At 41.2% G+C, this 17,175-nt stretch overlaps 1 protein-coding gene across 15 annotated transcripts in view; it reads left to right on the top strand.

Moving 5' to 3' along the window:
* Positions 1-17,175, top strand: part of celf2 (cugbp, Elav-like family member 2) — a 238,387-nt gene that overhangs the window by 167,996 nt on the left and 53,216 nt on the right. For all 15 annotated transcript variants that reach the window (XM_034075080.2, XM_034075079.1, XM_034075081.2 and 12 more), the window contains one exon: positions 14,212-14,260. In XM_034075080.2, the coding sequence (XP_033930971.1) occupies positions 14,212-14,260 (49 nt within the window). The remainder of the gene's footprint in view (positions 1-14,211; positions 14,261-17,175) is intronic.

Consider the following 17,175-nt stretch of genomic DNA (forward strand, 5'->3'; position numbering starts at 1 on the left):
TCCCTTACCTTTCTGCTGGTGAGATAATTAGTGATGCTCCACTGCCAGAATACAAGGCGCAAGAATGTGCTCGTGCAACCGGAGGCACATGAAAGGCCGCTCATCAAAGCAAGGTTAAGGTTTAAAAAGCAGCAATTTATAATTCAAAGACATAAGTCATTTAATCTGTCATTTATTATTTCAAGTTAGTGGACAGGGCTAGAGACAGAAGCACTGACTGTAAGTGATAATGTGTATTATCATTTTCACTGATGTGAGAAATCGTTTTCTTTCATGCAAAAGCCGCTGTGGTCTGAAGAGCGTGACTGTTCCCGCCTTTGAAGGGAACTAGTGAGCATGCTTGAGAAATATTAAAGAACTGTGGCTCCTCGCAGTGTGTACTATAAGTCTAAATCTTATTTAATTTCACTGGTGACATTCATTTTTGAAAGTTAAGCATTTATCTAAGAAGACTTGATCCACAACTTAGGGTTAAACTACTTTTAAAACATTATCTTTACACAAGAACCTAGACATTATTGCTGATGGACAGTAATCCTACACGCCAAGTCACCTATTGTGCAAAATCCACTTTTTCATGTATTTTGTATTTATGTGTCCCCTCTGTGTGAAGAGATTCTGGAAGTTTCAGGAAAAAAGATTCTCTCTCTTTTTGTCCTGATCCATTTATATAAAAACCTGTATGAAAATGAGCTGATCAGATTTTGGCCACTTTATGATGTCATAACGAATTGTTGGCTTGTGTAACCATTAGCCAATCAGCAACCAAGGTAACCCCCCCCCCCCCCACCACCTTATCACCTGAATCTCCTCCTAGAGCACCTTTGAGTTCTTTTGAACCAAATCTCTCTCAGAGGGGTGTGGGGGGGGCTCCTTATTTTCATCTAAAGTAACAGACAGAGAATCAGCACTTTTGAAACAGGGCTGAAACAGAGGGGATTATGGGATGCTGCAATGATCTGTTTGGTATTTGCAGCCAAACACTTCAGAGACCTGTTTTGTAAATATCCGAGGCCTATAATATATTGATGAAAAATAGTATAATAGGAGACCTTTAAAAGTCCTATATGATTGATGGAAAAATCACAAAACCACCAGTTATTTCGTGTATTCATTTGTCAAACAATACGTTCAGTCAAAACACAAAATACTTAAAAGATGTACCTATTCTTTGGCTTATTCTGGATTATTAAGCATTAACAACATCATACATCCTATAGTGTCCTGAATCCCCAAATGTCCTCCCAGCTTACTCTTCATCTCTTGAAATCAACTGTGAATTATGTTGAGTTTCATCGACTATATGGTGTGTAGATCCCATCTTGTATTTTGAATAAAAAAGTGTTCTGCACAGAAATGGCTGTTTTTATTCAGACATAAAAGCGTCTCAGGCAGCATTTAGACCACCAGACACTGACAGTCTCAGCAGATACCTGATGCGAGTGGAATCCGATCCAAACAGCATTTCACAATTCAATAACACCTTCCGAATACAATCAAAACAAATCCATCATCGCAACGGTGCAAGCAAGACAAATAAAGAGCAGCAGCAGCAGCAGCAGCAGCAGCCCCATGTATCAGCTAACTGATACCTGGGCGTCCCCTCAAGGGTGCACAAGTGTATGTTTTCGGTAGAGCTTGATAGCAGTTCAGTGAGGGGAGGAAAGCTTCATGTCCACGGCCTGTCAGTCCCTGTGTGTTGTTTGTTCAGATGTGAGCCTGTTACACATATCGCTGCTCTATCACAATAGCTCTCCACGCCTGGCAGGAACAAAGAGACGCGGTTAATGCTGCTGACTGATTTACTCTGCGGCCACTTTAAGTTTCCGCAGACAAGCCCTCGTAAAAATCTGACCACCGTAACCGCCAGAGGAGCTGGGAAATACTTGTGGGTGGTGCTAAGCCCGAAACGGCGGAAATACAGCATTGTAGGATATTAAATATATCATGTAGGCCTACTAAGCCACGTGTCATCAAACATGCATGTGTTATAGCCTGGAGGATATTATGCAACAAGCTGAAAGGTTAGACCTCGAACAAGCGGGTTATGAAAAGGCTGACAGCTGACCAACACACACACACACACACACACACACACACACACACACACACACACACACACACACACACACACACACACACACACACACACACACACACACACACACACACACACACACACACACACACACAGTTCCCCCTCTAATGCAAGTCCCCCAGAGACGATCGATTTTTTCCGACGCCACACACACATTGTACACGCGACCGTTCCCACAGCGGTGTCATTACAGGAGCTCATTATCGAAATCAATTAAATTAAAGGCTGTAATTGCTGTAGTGGAACCCAAATGCTGAAAAACAAAAACAGGGCTGAAGGAAGGCAAACCTCATCGATGCGCCGAGTGTTCTTTATTTAAGGAAGGAAATATTAATAGCTTGTTTCCATTAAACTTCCCTAACTCCTCTTTTCACTCCGAGTTTGTAGCAGCGTTTAAGCATATTGATTTAGCGGGAGGGCGGGGGGGGGGGGGGGTGGTGGCTAACTATGTTAAACACTTAGTAGTTAGTGTGGAGATGCCACGCAGCATAGCTAATGCCAAATCCCTCACTCATTCAGCTCACACACACACGCGCGCGCGCGCTGGGTTAATTGTTTACCGAGCTAAATGAAGTGGGGATAATGTAGGCTAACTGCGCGCTAAGCACTTCTAAGACAGGGGATATTGTAAAGGACAATTTGATTTAAAGTGTTTTGTTTGCTGAAAGGAGAGGGGGAATTAAAGTCACTCTTTATCTGTATCAAGGTGTTTGCCAGAGGGATGTGCTGAAGCAGAGTTTGTGATGTGTCAAGTGTGTGTACAGCTTGTGTTTTAGCATAGGGGAAACCCACCTGAAGTTTACTTTTTCTATGTGATTCAAGACTGCATCATAGGAAACCAGGCACTTCAAACCATGAGTTTTACTGATAGGTGTGACAGGTGTGAACGCACTCTGTTTGCTGGGTTTCTTTAAACACCAGGTGTGACAGACTTTAGGCCACTCATGTCGTCTTTATAGGAAGTTGAATCAAATTGCATGTTGCCTGATCCCTAATCAATAAGAAAACCACCAACTAGCTGGAAACATGACACACCAAACAAATGTGGTTGCCCTCTGGAAGTTTGGATCACTTTGAATGACTTTGTGTGCTGTTTATTTAACATATTTACTTAACACGCTTCATGCACATCTTCCGGCGCAGACTGAAAACTCATCTCTTTCGACTCCACTTCGAGCGATAGAGTTACTAACAAAGAACTGCTAACAAAGCACTTATATACTAATAAAGGACTGGCTTATCTATAGCCAGTTGAGTAGCACTTGAAATGTTTTGCTCTATGAAACCTGATGTACTTATATGATTCTGTTTTCTTCAAGGTTGTATCTTCCTGGTCGAATGTACTTGTAAATCGCTTTGGATAAAAGCGTCAGCTAAATACAATGTAATGTAATAAAGACCTGATATATCCTCATAAGAAAATGGAAATGTGTCTTTAAGCCACCCTCAAGGACACGCACAGTATAGAGCGAAAACAACCACCAGTACACAGACAATAACTAGAAGTGTATTCACATTGTTATTCAGATTTCAAGATGTAGTGGGCCCTTAAATCATCCATTCTTCACCCTTCCATCAAGTTTCATGAAAAGCAGGCCTATTTCAGTAAAACCCACACACTAGATCTAAAACATAACATTGCTGGTGGTAATACAATGACATGATGAAAGATAAATATGGTAATTATAGTTGCAAATAAGATGGCAAAGTACAAATTGTGTGTAAATACCATACCCACTGTTATAACTACAATATGTTAATTGTACTCATGTTATTCAAGCCCTGCCAATGACTGTGTAGCTGAGAAAGAAAAGCAAATCTACCACCAATCCAAAATCACAACTAAGCCCCCAAACACTACTTAATTTAGGCAAGGCAAGGCAAGTTTATTTATATAGCACCTTTCGACAATTCAAAGTGCTTTACAAAAAACGAAAGATATTAAGAAAATGGCATTGAAAATCAGTCATTAAAAAGAAAAGATAATAAAAGAAACATTAAAAGAAAAAGTACATGGATAAAAGTTACAGTGCAGTTTAAGATGTGAATAGTTCACTTAAAAGCAGCGACAAAAAGAAAAGTCTTCAGCCTGGATTTAAAAGTAGTAAGAGTTGCAGCGGACCTGCAGGTTTCTGGGAGTTTGTTCCAGATATTTGGAGCATAATAACTGAACGCTGCTTCTCCGTGTTTAGTTCTGACTCTGGGGACAGAAAGCTGACCAGTCCCTGAAGACCTGAGAGATCTGGATGGTTCATCATTGAGCAGTATTGTATTTTGGGCATAAACCATTCAAAGCTTTATAAACCAGCAGCAGTATTTTGAAATCTATTCTTTGACACACAGGAAGCCAGTGTAAAGACTTCAGAACTGGAGTGATGTGATCCACTTTCTTAGTGTTAGTGAGGACTCGAGCAGCAGCATTCTGAATCAGCTGCAGCTTTCTAATAGATTTTTTAGTGAGACCTGTGAAGACACCATTGCAGTAGTCGAGTCTACTGAAGATAAAAGCATCCGCAAGTTTTTCCAAATCCTGCTGTGACATTAGTCTTTTAATCCTAGATATATTCTTTAGGTGATAGTAGGCTGATTTAGTAACTGTTTTAATGTGACTGTTGGAACTCAGGTCAGAGTCCATGACTACACCTAGATTTCTGGCTTTATCTGTTGTTTTGAACATTGCACACTGAAGCTCAGTGCTAACTTTTATACGTTCTGCCTTGGCTCCAAAAACCATTACCTCAGTTTTATCTTTGTTTAATTGTTTAATTTAGAACATTTTTAAGACTGCAAAAGCTTCAGAAAGCTGTCTTTATTTCTTCTTCCTACGTGGAATTTGTCAATGAGTGTTATATAAGAACACAGGTGATGCGTTTTTTCAGTGTTTTGCCGAAGATCACTGTCTAGAGGTCATGCGTGTGTGTGTGTGTGTGTGTGTGTGTGTGTGTGTGTGTGTGTGTGTGTGTGTGTGTGTGTGTGTGTGTGTGTGTGTGTGTGTGTGTGTGTGTGTGTGTGTGTGTGTGTGTGTGTGTGTGTGTGTGTGTGTGTGTGTGTGTGTGTGTGTGTGTGGCAGGTCGTATGGTCCCGGTCACTGATATTGAATCCCGACTGCGAGGGCCATCTGCCTGACTTTGACCCAGCAGCTCACCGTCACACCTTCAGAGGCGAGGGTGGAGAAAGAGAGTGTGTGTGTGTGTGTGTGTGTGTGTGTGTGTGTGTGTGTGTGTGTGTGTGTGTGTGTGTGTGTGTGTGTGTGTGTGTGAGTGTGAGTGTGAGTGTGTGTGTGTGTGTGTGTGTGTGTGTGTGTGTGTGTGTGTGTGTGTGTGTGTGTGTGTGTGTGTGTGTGTGTGTGTGTGTGTGTGTGTGTGTGAGAGACCCAGACAGAGAGAGACGCTGGTGTTTGGTGCCATACAGTATGTGCACTCTCTGGTTTCTGGCACACACACTCTGGTCATGTGAACTTGGCCGTTGCTTTGAAGGTGCTTGCAAAGGGCACACACACACACTCCTTACACGCTCATCCTATTCCCAGCGTGAGCCTGGAGTTAGTCCGGTGGCTCCAGGAGACGTCGACCTCTGAACTTTAAAGCATGGGGGCACTTCTGGAAGACGTCGGTGGGCCTTTGGAGCCAACGGGGATCACGTTAACCCCGGAGCTGCAGTTAACATTTAGGAAGTGTCCAGTTTCCTGCACTCAATGTACCAAGGGGGGGTGTTTTATTGGGGGAGGGTCAGCACATATCGCCAGGATAGATTGCTGCTCGGAGTCTGTACATGATGGGAGGCATAAATATAAACAAGGTTGAAAGGGAAAGAGGGTGGTTAGCGGGTGTCAGACAGTCCTACAGATACTTTGCCTCTGAAAGGAACTAGAGACACTGTCCTGTAACTGGAAACTCGTCACATCCGTCCTCTGATCCCTCCGGTGTGATGTGGACCTCGTGCTTCCCTTCGTCTGGCTTTTAACTGATATAAATATCCTCTGTTGATTCGATAAGCTCTTCTTGCATGGTGACAATTTTAACTTGTCATGCTCGCAGACAAATTAAAGCTCAATTACTCGAATATTTCATATTAATAGAGAGCACTGTGAGAAATGAAGCGATAATCCCAGAGTGACAACCAGCGGCTAAAGGTGAATAAAGGAATTGTGTTGCATTTATATACAGCGTTTATTTTGTGTATAGTCTTTTAAGCACTTTACAACACAAGCCAGCAGTCGCACATATTTTTCTGCGTAAGAGATTGTTGCGCCCTTTTGTAATTAGTTTCGATTAGATAAGATTTGCTATGTATTTATTCTTTAGAAAATAAAATATATAGAGAAAGTTAGAATACGCTTTAATAGAACAACCACTTTTACTACTAAACTAGTACAATTCAATATACAAACATAGGATATACATACATTATTCAAGTGTGTAAATTGCATTTTTTTTATTAAAATGAAATATACTTTGTTATTATTGGGTCTTAAATATGTTATACGAAATTATTACAAATCTGATACGATGCTTGAATTTTGTACATTTGTCCTGAGAGATGAGTATAATCTATTTACACTTACACTACATATCCATGCAGCCAGAGTTGAAGCTATTAAATTACGAGTACATTCATGAAAAAATATGTTTTTAGCCTCTTCAATAAAAAGGACATTATGAAGCTCTCAGTCAGGAAGAAGGAACAAACTCCGCTTATATAACAACTTGAACAAAATCAGAATCCCCCTCGTTTGTAAGATGAATAAAAAAAGTCATTAAGTAAAATGTGATTTCGACATGAATAAGCAAAACACTCACCGCTGACTCTTGTGTAGCTGCTGCTCCACCAACTCTATAAATCCAAATTAAACAATTGTATAGCAGGCTAATAAATGTAACACATTGCTTTGCAGTAATTGTAGAGCTGTAGAAAGGACTTGTTATTCTCAGCAAAGTAGTTCCTAAAGAGTGGGACAACTTACCGTAGTGGTGTGAGTGAGGATTTTCATTTTGCATCTGTAATATGATTGTTAATCGATTTTCTAATGTCTCGCGTATGCCATGTGGTTTACAGCGAGCCTCTGTGATTACAACTGAAACACTGCAGCTTGTAATACGGCAATTCAAGTGCTCCTACCAAGATTAAAAAACGAATGGTGACACTTGAGGTGCACCGCAGACGCTTTACGAGCAAATAATAAAGATTAAAGCTCAGACAAACTTCAACATCATTTCCTTCGAAACATCAGGAAATGACATTCAATTTGAGTCCTTCTTGTTAACTGTACATCTGTCATCTAAAGTATTCAGCCTGGTTATTTTGTAAAGTCATGCTCTGGTTGATTAAGATTCATTAAAGATTCAAAGATATTGCTTTATGCACAATTCCAATCTGAGCCTTAGTCTCCACCCAAACCTACAGCGAGTCTGCAATATGGCAAGATATGCAAAGAAACACAATGTTCATATAACGTTTTTTAAGATCTTTGTTTAATGCTTGCAAGCATGACGACTCCTCTCGAGTGCGTCCTGCTCTGTATGTGACAGACTCTCTTATAGGAAGACATCAAAGATCACATGACACCACAACAACATGTGGGCCCAGGTGGTCGCCTTATCACAAATAAGCAAAACTCACACCCTACAAAGCACAATTAGGTGTCGCAGTCATAAAACCCTTCATCTTACACTCGTGAACACAGACCAAATGTTCTTCTCATACATTAGGATTGAAAACACTTGGAAGGATACCACTTAGTTAAAAGTTACATTTCATTAGGATTACACTTTATTAAGCTTTAATACCATCATTTCCATAACACCTCCCTCACGTCAACCAGGTCACAGTGTGCGAAAAAGTACACGTCCCACCGTCCGGGACGTGTTATTTACAATATCGGACAAGTAGATCTTTCAATTGACTTGTCCGGCGGACAAGTGACGTTTTTCGGCCTGATTTATTGACAAATTATTGATACATTCAGTTTACAAAAGGCAGAACTCATTCGCAAATGGTCCGTGTCCGCCATTGTTCGTTTAGAAGTGTTAGTTTCGGTTCTGCTTGTAGATTCCTAAGGAAATGCATCTCGCCGTTTTCTGTACAGTTAGACGGGGGTGGGGCGGGGCGGGTGGGAAGTGTAGCACAGTGGCCGGGTTCAAACTAGGTTCCGAGTAGGAACAAATAACAATTGTCCGGTACCGGGATTAATAAGAGTTGTGAGGACAGGAGGCGAGGCCGAGCCCCGCGGACTGCAGCTCTCTCATATGCTCCGTATCAGCTGATCGCTGCACGGTGCAGCTCAGCGTCTCTCTCTCTTTCTACACACAGCGCATCCGCTGCCTGTTTGACAGCCTCATCTTTGTCAAATTTTCTTATGTTCTTTCTCTAACACGTAATGAAGGTTATTAAGCGTTTTAGCTCCTATGTTGTTAATATTGACCGCCATTTCCTTTATGAAGTGAAGCAGCCTCCCTGTCTGTGTCCTCGCGCTGTCCTCACATCCCCGGACCCCCAGACTCGGAGGAGCACAGGGATGTCAGTATTGTTTATGAAGCAGGGTGTAGAAAGTACATTATTGAAATGGAAATTCTATTTATTTACTTTTACAAACAGTGAGCAGCTGGGCAGCTGCAGCATGTGTATTGCAGGACATGTGTAAGCGTGCAAGCGTCTTTGAGTTGTAGAAAAGCGCTAGGCCTATACTGTAGGCTATACATATAATGTATTATTATTATTAGGTTATGTCCTATGTGTTGGACATGTGTGGTTGGACTGTGTCTCACAGGCAGGTTGCAGTGTAACATCAGAGGAGACTGGGCCAATTGTACATTCTCAAACTGCACCACTTGGAACTAACTAAACAATGCAGTGATTATTTTTATAGAATTGTATTAAAAAAAAATGTATTCGGACAAGTAAATTGCCAAACTCACTTGTCCATGGACAAGTACTCTCTAAAAACTTTTTCTCACACTGAGGTCACAACACAGCTTCCACGAGACCCTCCCTCTCATCCACTGCCACTAAAACTCTCTTCCATGCCTTCATTACAATCCGACTGGATTACTGCAACAGCATTCTCTATGTTTCACACCCTCAATAAACTACAATATATAAGCTCCGGGCCTGGGGGTGACAGTGTCTTTGCTGCAGCCCCCCCCCCCCCCACCCTCTCCCATTCAAAACTCACTTATTCACTCCAGTTTTCAATCTCTAATCCACAACCCCCCCCATATTTTACTCCGCAATTGGATTACGATAATATAAAATGTATTTTATTGATCCCAAATTGGGAAATGGTTGCATTGCAGTAGCATAGAAAAACAAAACAAGGCATTGCACATAAGCAGAAATTAAAGAGTAGAAATAAACAATTCAAAAATTCTCAAAATATAAAAAAAACAGCATTAAAAAGTAGAAAATAGAAGACCGTGAACGATAAAATCTATAAACTTCTATACATTTCAGATTGTATGTAAAGTGTGTTTGAGCATTAGGAAAAGCGCTATTCACATTTTATGTATTATTATTAATATATCATGTTACTCTTTAACTCCAAATTAATTTAGAATTATAATAATATGCTGAAATGTTAGAACACGTCTTCTAACAGGATGATTATGCAGTTTAAAATTATTTGTTTCAAAAGCTTCCATAGTAACACTGGGACTCTTTTTACAGGATTTTGCTGTAGTGCTTTTTTTATGTGGATTCTGTTATGGAAGGTAAACAGGAAGCAGATTAAGCGGCCTCCTGACTAGACGGATACATTTGTGAAACTAAATGCCAGCGCAGCACCATGCCGGCTGCACACATGGCTTTACGTGGAGAAGTTTTTGGTTTCTCTGTGCTTTTTTACGAGGCGAGCACTGAGTAGTTTTGCCGGGCTCCCGCTGAGCGCGTAATGAATGGCAGGCTGCGGCTGTGGGCCTGCCAGGCGAGAAGAAACAGCACTGTGGAATTGTGGGATAGCGAAGGAGAGTCTTGAGTTGTGGGTCCCGGCGGGAGCTTTCGGAGATCAAACACGTCGACTGCGCTGCCACCCGCCGGGCATTCTGGGTAGACAGACCTTAGGAGGAGAAGCCTGAAAAGCAGAGAGCTGTTTGTGTGTGTGTGTGCGTGTGTGTGTGCGTGTGTGTGTGTGTGTGTGTGTGTGTGTGTGTGTGTGTGTGTGTGTGTGTGTGTGTGTGTGTGTGTGTGTGTGTGTGTGTGTGTGTGTGTGTGTGTGTGTGTGTGTGTGTGTGGCAGCTTTTGGCAGTGTTTTTGAAGAGTGAATGACGGCAGCACGGAGGATGCTGTCGTGGCTTTCGTTTTTGTTTTTTCGTCGTTAGAGGACAGACTTTGAAATGGATTGACGAGAGCTGACTTGATGTGACATCCAGGGTTTTGCTTTGACACGACTTTCCCTCTTTTGATGTGGCTCCAACACACACACACACACACACACACACACACACACACACACACACACACACACACACACACACACACACCTCATCCATGTCCCTCCATCTGTCCTTTCGTTAGTGATACTCCAGCCTGGGGTTTGGTTCTCGAAGTGACCCTCTTCCCTTTCTCTCGTCTCTTTCTCACGTCACTGTCTTTTATTTCTTTCTTTCTTTTCTCCTCTCCGTTGTTCTTTTATTTGAGATTCCTTTTGTCTTACCTTCTTGTCTAGACATCGTCATTTCTTCCTTTCTTTCCCCACGCAGACATTCATGGCTGATGCAATCACCAAAGTGCAAATTAAAGCATTCAACCATTACATTTTAATTTCATTTTTACTTTGTCGTTGAGCGCCCTCTTTCAGTCTGCTACTTATTGTAGTTTTTTTTGTTTTTTCCTTCACTATATGAAGACCTTTGTATGAAAATACATTGAAAGGAGAAACATTCAACAATCACTGTACATTTTATAGTTTCTTAAATACTTTTTTGTTTGTTTTTCATTTTCTTTGTACGGTTCCTACTCTTCTGTTGTCCACCCTTGCTTCCTTGTTTTTCTATCTTTCTGTAATCTTTATGTCTTATGTTCTTTCTTTCCCCTTTCACATTTATCACTGATGCAAGCTTTTCCTCATTTTTCATGTCCCCCTTATGCTCATTTCTTTGTTCGTCCTTCCTTGTTTTGTTTTTTCAAATCTTACAGTAGTTTTTCTTTCAGACGTTCTTGTTTTTCTCCGTGCAGATATTTCTGCCTGAAAAACAATTCAAATCACATGTCAGCCTTGAGACATGTCACACTCTTTTGTTTCAGGGTGTACAATGATTAGCCCGTGATGGGGTTGTTTGTCTCTTTGTTCTTTTTTTGGTTATATTGTGTAGGGAGTCTGTAATGGTCTGGTGCCTGTCTGTCTTCCTTTGTTCCCCCTCCACCGTTCACTGCCCCCTTCAGGCAGGTTTGGGAACCAATCAGTGGATAGATGTGTGTGTGAGAGTGTGAGTGTGAGGTGTGTGTGTGTGTGTGTGTGTGTGTGTGTGTGTGTGTGTGTGTGTGTGTGTGTGTGTGTGTGTGTGTGTGTGTGTGTGCGCGCGTGTGTGTGTGCGCGCGCGTGTGTGTGTGTGTGTGTGTGTGTCTGGAGAAGGAAAAAGGAGCGGAGAGTGAGGATGATAAGGAAGAGAGCAAGAAGGGGAGAGTTGGGATAAAGGTGTGTGATAGAATTGGAAGATCAAAGCCTTCTGTCGCAGCGTGACTGAGCCCAGGGGCGTTATAGGTAAGACAGGCCAAGCACGCACTCGTACGTCCGGACAGACACACTCACCCTCACTGCTGGTATTTGACTCTGAGTGTGATTGATACTGGGCTAGATTTGGAGAATCACTGTCATTCGTCTCTTCGCAGATCAAACAGCCACATAATCTCCCATAAAGGAAAGAGAGATGGGGAAGGGAATAAAAAAGGGACAGAGTGGGAGAGTGGGAAGGAGGGGGAGAGAGAGAGAGGTGACAAATCCTTCTCAGCTGTGAAGTGTTTTTTTGTTTTCCATAAAGAAGAGCCGGCAGCTTAATAACACATCCATCTCCATTAAACTGCTTCTTGTGCATCAGAGAGATATCTTAAAAGACAAGTGTAAATGCGAGCGTTTAGACACCATTTACACCTGGCAGGCACGAGCAATATGTATCCCCGTACCTTTCATCTGACCTGGGAGATTGTATGAAAATGAGTTTATCGAGATTCGATGCCATTCCGAGCAGAGTCGAGATAATGAGCACTTATTGATTCCAGGTTTAAATGCAAAGGCATATGATCTGATACATATTGGATGTAAATAACGTATAACCAGAGTCTTAGAGATGGATTACAGATGTCTGGAATCACCTTGGGAGGGGCTTGCAGAGGTTCATTTCCCATCCTCCACCTTAGTGACCTGATTGATTCCTCGCAGTAAATGCATCCATCTCTGCATAGGTAATCTTTACTGCTCTTTTGTTCACTCCACGCTTATAAAGGAGAAATGGGAAGTGACACAAGATCAGATACAGAACATCATTGTCAATTACTCCAGAGGCTTAAAGGTTAAAGAGAGTTTAGCCCATAATCATATGTCAAGACAATCTGGCGAAGAGCCACGGTTTCATATTACAGATTACAATAACATACCTTAGGAAACAAAATGGCAAATTGTAACTTCATTAGTCAAACACTTCCTGCATCTAAAACTGAAATTGGTTGTCTCTACTGAATTTCCTAATGCTACAGTTCTTTGAATAGCGGCACTTTTGACAGATGTAACAACAGAGAGCTTTGAACTATTGAAATATTGTTATTGATTAATGCATCAGTGTTTCTTAGGGTCACAAACACTAAACTCACAACTTCAAATGAAAGTGTTTAGTTTATGTAATAAAAGAGCACATGTTCAATGTGAAAAGTGACAGTAGTTATCGATTATTTGCAATTTGGTGCTATATATATAATATATATATATATTTTGAATTTCAGGGGGGCGCGGGGCTCCGTTGGCGGGGCTCCGTTGACGGGGCTCCGTTGGCGGGGCTCCGTTGGCGGGGCACCGTTGGCGGGGCTCCGTTGGCGGGGCACCGTTGGCGGGGCTCCGTTGGCGGGGATCCGTTGGCGGGGCTCCGTTGGTGGGGCGCAGCACCCCTCCAAGACAATGGTAGGGGAAACACTGCATAGTGACACAGCCTCTGCCCAAGCAACTCTGCGATTCTTTCCTCGATATATTACTGTTCCTAAGAGCATAATCGACATTTGATAACAAGTCAAAGCAAGCTCTGTTCCTACAAGGGATTGACTGGCTCCAGGGAGCTGTACACCTGATAAGATGTCCTTACTGCAAGCAGAATCAACTATCTGGGTCACACGGTGTTAAAGCTCAGAGGCCATTTGCCTGCATGAGACAGGGGAGTGAGAGGAGAGGCAAGAGCTAAGATAAATAGAAACAAAAGTAAAGGGAAATAATATTTCATAGAGTACTGTTCCTGTTTATCACACACCTTGTCTTTCAACCACTGATTGTGACTAAATAAGAGAAGGCAGTGTGTGAGTGGACTTAAGGCAGGCGTGACGTGTGTCTCTATTGGGGGCTGCTTTCTGTAATAGCTTGCAAAGCTACACTGGTTCGAGCATAATAAACTGCTGCTGCTCCTCGTTGTACATTCTTGTTTTTGGACTGCCTCTGCTTGGAGGTTACGTTTTGGAAAGGATCCAAATCACAGGGCGCACATTATCTCTCACAGCCTTAGCAGAGGTCAGAGCGCTCCAAGTGTACTTATTGTTAGTCTTCTGGTTTGAAAGAATCTCCATTCTTTTGCTTTTAAACTTCTGGTCTTTGGCTTGTTCTTCTCTATTCGTGGTGTTTTTAACAAACCGGCAAACAATGTCGGGTGATTTCCAACACCCTCTGCAGTGAAGGGTTTTAAGGTTGAGCAAGATTTGTGTTGCAGAAAAACAAATCTAGGGCTATCACATTCTACAGTATATCTGGCACACTCATACACCCAAGAGTGAATGAATGGTTATCTGGATTTGTTCTGGATTCGAGAGACATGGCAGCATCATCCATCACGGCTTCTCAGGAGAACCACAGGGAGCCATAGCGGTCTCCCATACATTGTTAATATGTGCAGGGATTTCATATGTTTTATTTTCCTCTTCTGTCTCCACAGATGCACCACCCTATTCAGATGAAACCTGCAGACAGTGAGAAATCTAACGGTGAGTGTCCAGACAAACACACACACACACACACACACACACACACACACACACACACACACACACACACACACACACACACACACACACACACACACACACACACACACACACACACACACACACAAAGACAGACACGTCGATATCTCACTAGCACACGCATCAATGGCCTTTTTAAATTTGCCTCGTAATAGCTATCTCACCCGTGTGTTTGCTCGCAGACGGGACGGGGGACTGGGGGGGGGAAAGACTGTGCGAGAGACATAAAGGGGAACAGAGAAAGAGCGATAGAGAAAGGGGGGGGGGGATGCTGATATCTATAACTATATTCTTATATGTGTGATGAATTATTAAAGTGCTTCGTAAGGAGGTCAGAGCGAGTTGAATCGGTTTGGCCTCATGGTGAACCGGCCTCCCTCTCCTGAAGGCAGATCGCTCCAACAAACATGCTGAACAAACACACACACACACACACACACACACACACACACATGCAATTGTATGCATATATTCCACACAAGCGCTGTCACAAACCCTCAGATCACCCCATTTCCAAACTACATATTGCATATCTAGTTCTCCAGAGATTTCCTATAACCGAGACTTCATTCCATTTCAATCTAAAGAGGCGGTTTGACTGTACACACATTGTCTCTAGCGGGGGAATGTAAAGTACTGTGGTAACATTTAGAGGTACTTTCACTTTAAATATTTCAATTTAATACCAACTCTTTTGTACTTTTACTTAAGTAAGTTGCAGGATTTTGACTTGTAAGAAAGTATTTGTACAATTTAGTATTGCTATTTCTAAGTAAAATATGCTGTATGAGTCCTTGTTCCCCCTGTGCTGGTCTCCTAAAAAGTACATTCCCATACAACACAATTGCATTGTCAATCACATTTTGAGAGAAATCTATATTCTTCCAGATTGGACCAGATGTTGGTTTTTGACATATCACAAATATTTCAGTGTATAGCAAAGAGGTGTGGGTGGATAAACCAAACATATTGTTTCTTACTTATTACGTGAATCTTTTAAAACAGTTTAAAATACTGTATGTGGTTTTATTCTGTTTTAGCAAACATTATACTCATATGTTACCCCAAGGAAACTGAAGATGCTCAGCAGTGCTTTCCTCCTGGGATGCGCTGGGACTTTAATTTCTTTTGGAGTACTTGAATGATAGCATCTTGCTTCTGTGTAAAAGCGAGATGAAATGTGTGAGCACTGAGCAGGGCATCGTTTCAGGAGAGATTTTAATTTCATTTGATTGCCTCGAAGTGGGCATGACCTTTCAATCACAGCGTCTCAGGAGAACCACGGGGAACCAAAGCGGTCTCACCTGCATTGTTAAAGATGGAGAAATGACAAACTTTTCAAAACAACAACAAGGTTTTTCCTACAGACAATAACATATCTGTAACCCTTGGCAACAGGGCTGCATGCTGCATTTATAAAAAACGAACACATTTCAAATGTTTTCACTGATAATGCACCACCGTGGATCATAAAGATATGTTCACCTACTTTTCCTTTACCAAATAATGACTTATGGCCTTTATGTAAGTGCAGGATATTCACAGTCGGGCAGCAAAATCCCACAGAATCAGCCAAAAGCATCACTTTATATCTTGTTGATAAGTTTCAGGAGAAAAGCGTTAAAACGTGACTTAATCAACTCTCTCCTGCTCTATTATTCCAATCAGTGTGATTGTCAGGTTCATTATGCTTTGTGATATTTAGTCAAGGTATATTTGGAAACTAAAAGGCGATGTAATTAAAGATGTTTGAGAGTTTAATATGGTTGACATCTTTTTAACTAAAGACATTTTATTTGGTTTCTATTTTAAGGCTTTGATGGTTGATTAACCTGGTATATATTATTTTCTGCTTAGGATTGTTTTCTAGTTTTATGTGTTATGGAGGGATTTTGAAACGACAGGCCTCTGGACAATAACATATTTAAGCAGTGGTGGAAAGTAACAAAGTACTTTTACTCAAGCGCTATAATGAAATACTTTATAGACATACTTACTGTAATTACTCTACTCATCCATTTCCCACTGTAACCATTTGTTAACACTCTATAGTCGCTAGCTACTTTTTACATATACAAAACGTGTTTATATGATATGATCCAATATTATATTTCAAAAAAATATATAAAATGTATAAAAACTCAACATGGACAAACTTCAAGAATAAAATACTCTTATATGTATTTGTTTGTAATGAATCAGGATCCTGTAATAATATAATATTGTGAAAAGACAATATTTTGAAATTGAGTACTTTCCCTTGATACTTTAAGAAGTACAATTGGCTGAAAATACTTCTCTACTTCTACTTAAGTAGCATTTTGAATTCTGAAATGTTACTTGTATTGGACTATTTTAAGACTAATGTAGTTCTGATTTTACTTAGGTAAAGGATACAAGTTTTTCGTCCACAACTGCTAAAGAGGAGACCCATCTTGTGACCGCGGATTTTAAATCTCTTTCAGCAGTTGCTTAAAAAAATATGAATAAACCTTAATGTTCCGGGTCTCTTTGACCTCTGAGGGTCGCTTGGTAAATCATGCATGAAATGGTATTTGAAGATATTTGCTGCGAAGCTTTTTGCTCACAAATGTTCTCGAGATAAATTGAATTTTGTTTGCTATGCGCACACAATATAACAAACAACATTTGAAAAGCACAACAGCAACATGAGCCAAATTCCCATTAATAATCCAAAGAACTACCAGCGGTTATTTACCTCAGGTGGAAAAAGATTTCCCATTTCAAGTTTTTTTCAGTGGATTATTCAGGGTGACATAGCGCTAGAAATCTCTACAGCAGATGTGGGAAGAATTTGGCAAATAAAATTGAAATTATTTGCATGGCTACGTAGGAAGATGTGTGTTTTTGCAATT

This window comes from Pseudochaenichthys georgianus, chromosome 23, assembly GCF_902827115.2.
Source record: "Pseudochaenichthys georgianus chromosome 23, fPseGeo1.2, whole genome shotgun sequence".
Lineage (NCBI taxonomy): Eukaryota > Metazoa > Chordata > Actinopteri > Perciformes > Channichthyidae > Pseudochaenichthys > Pseudochaenichthys georgianus.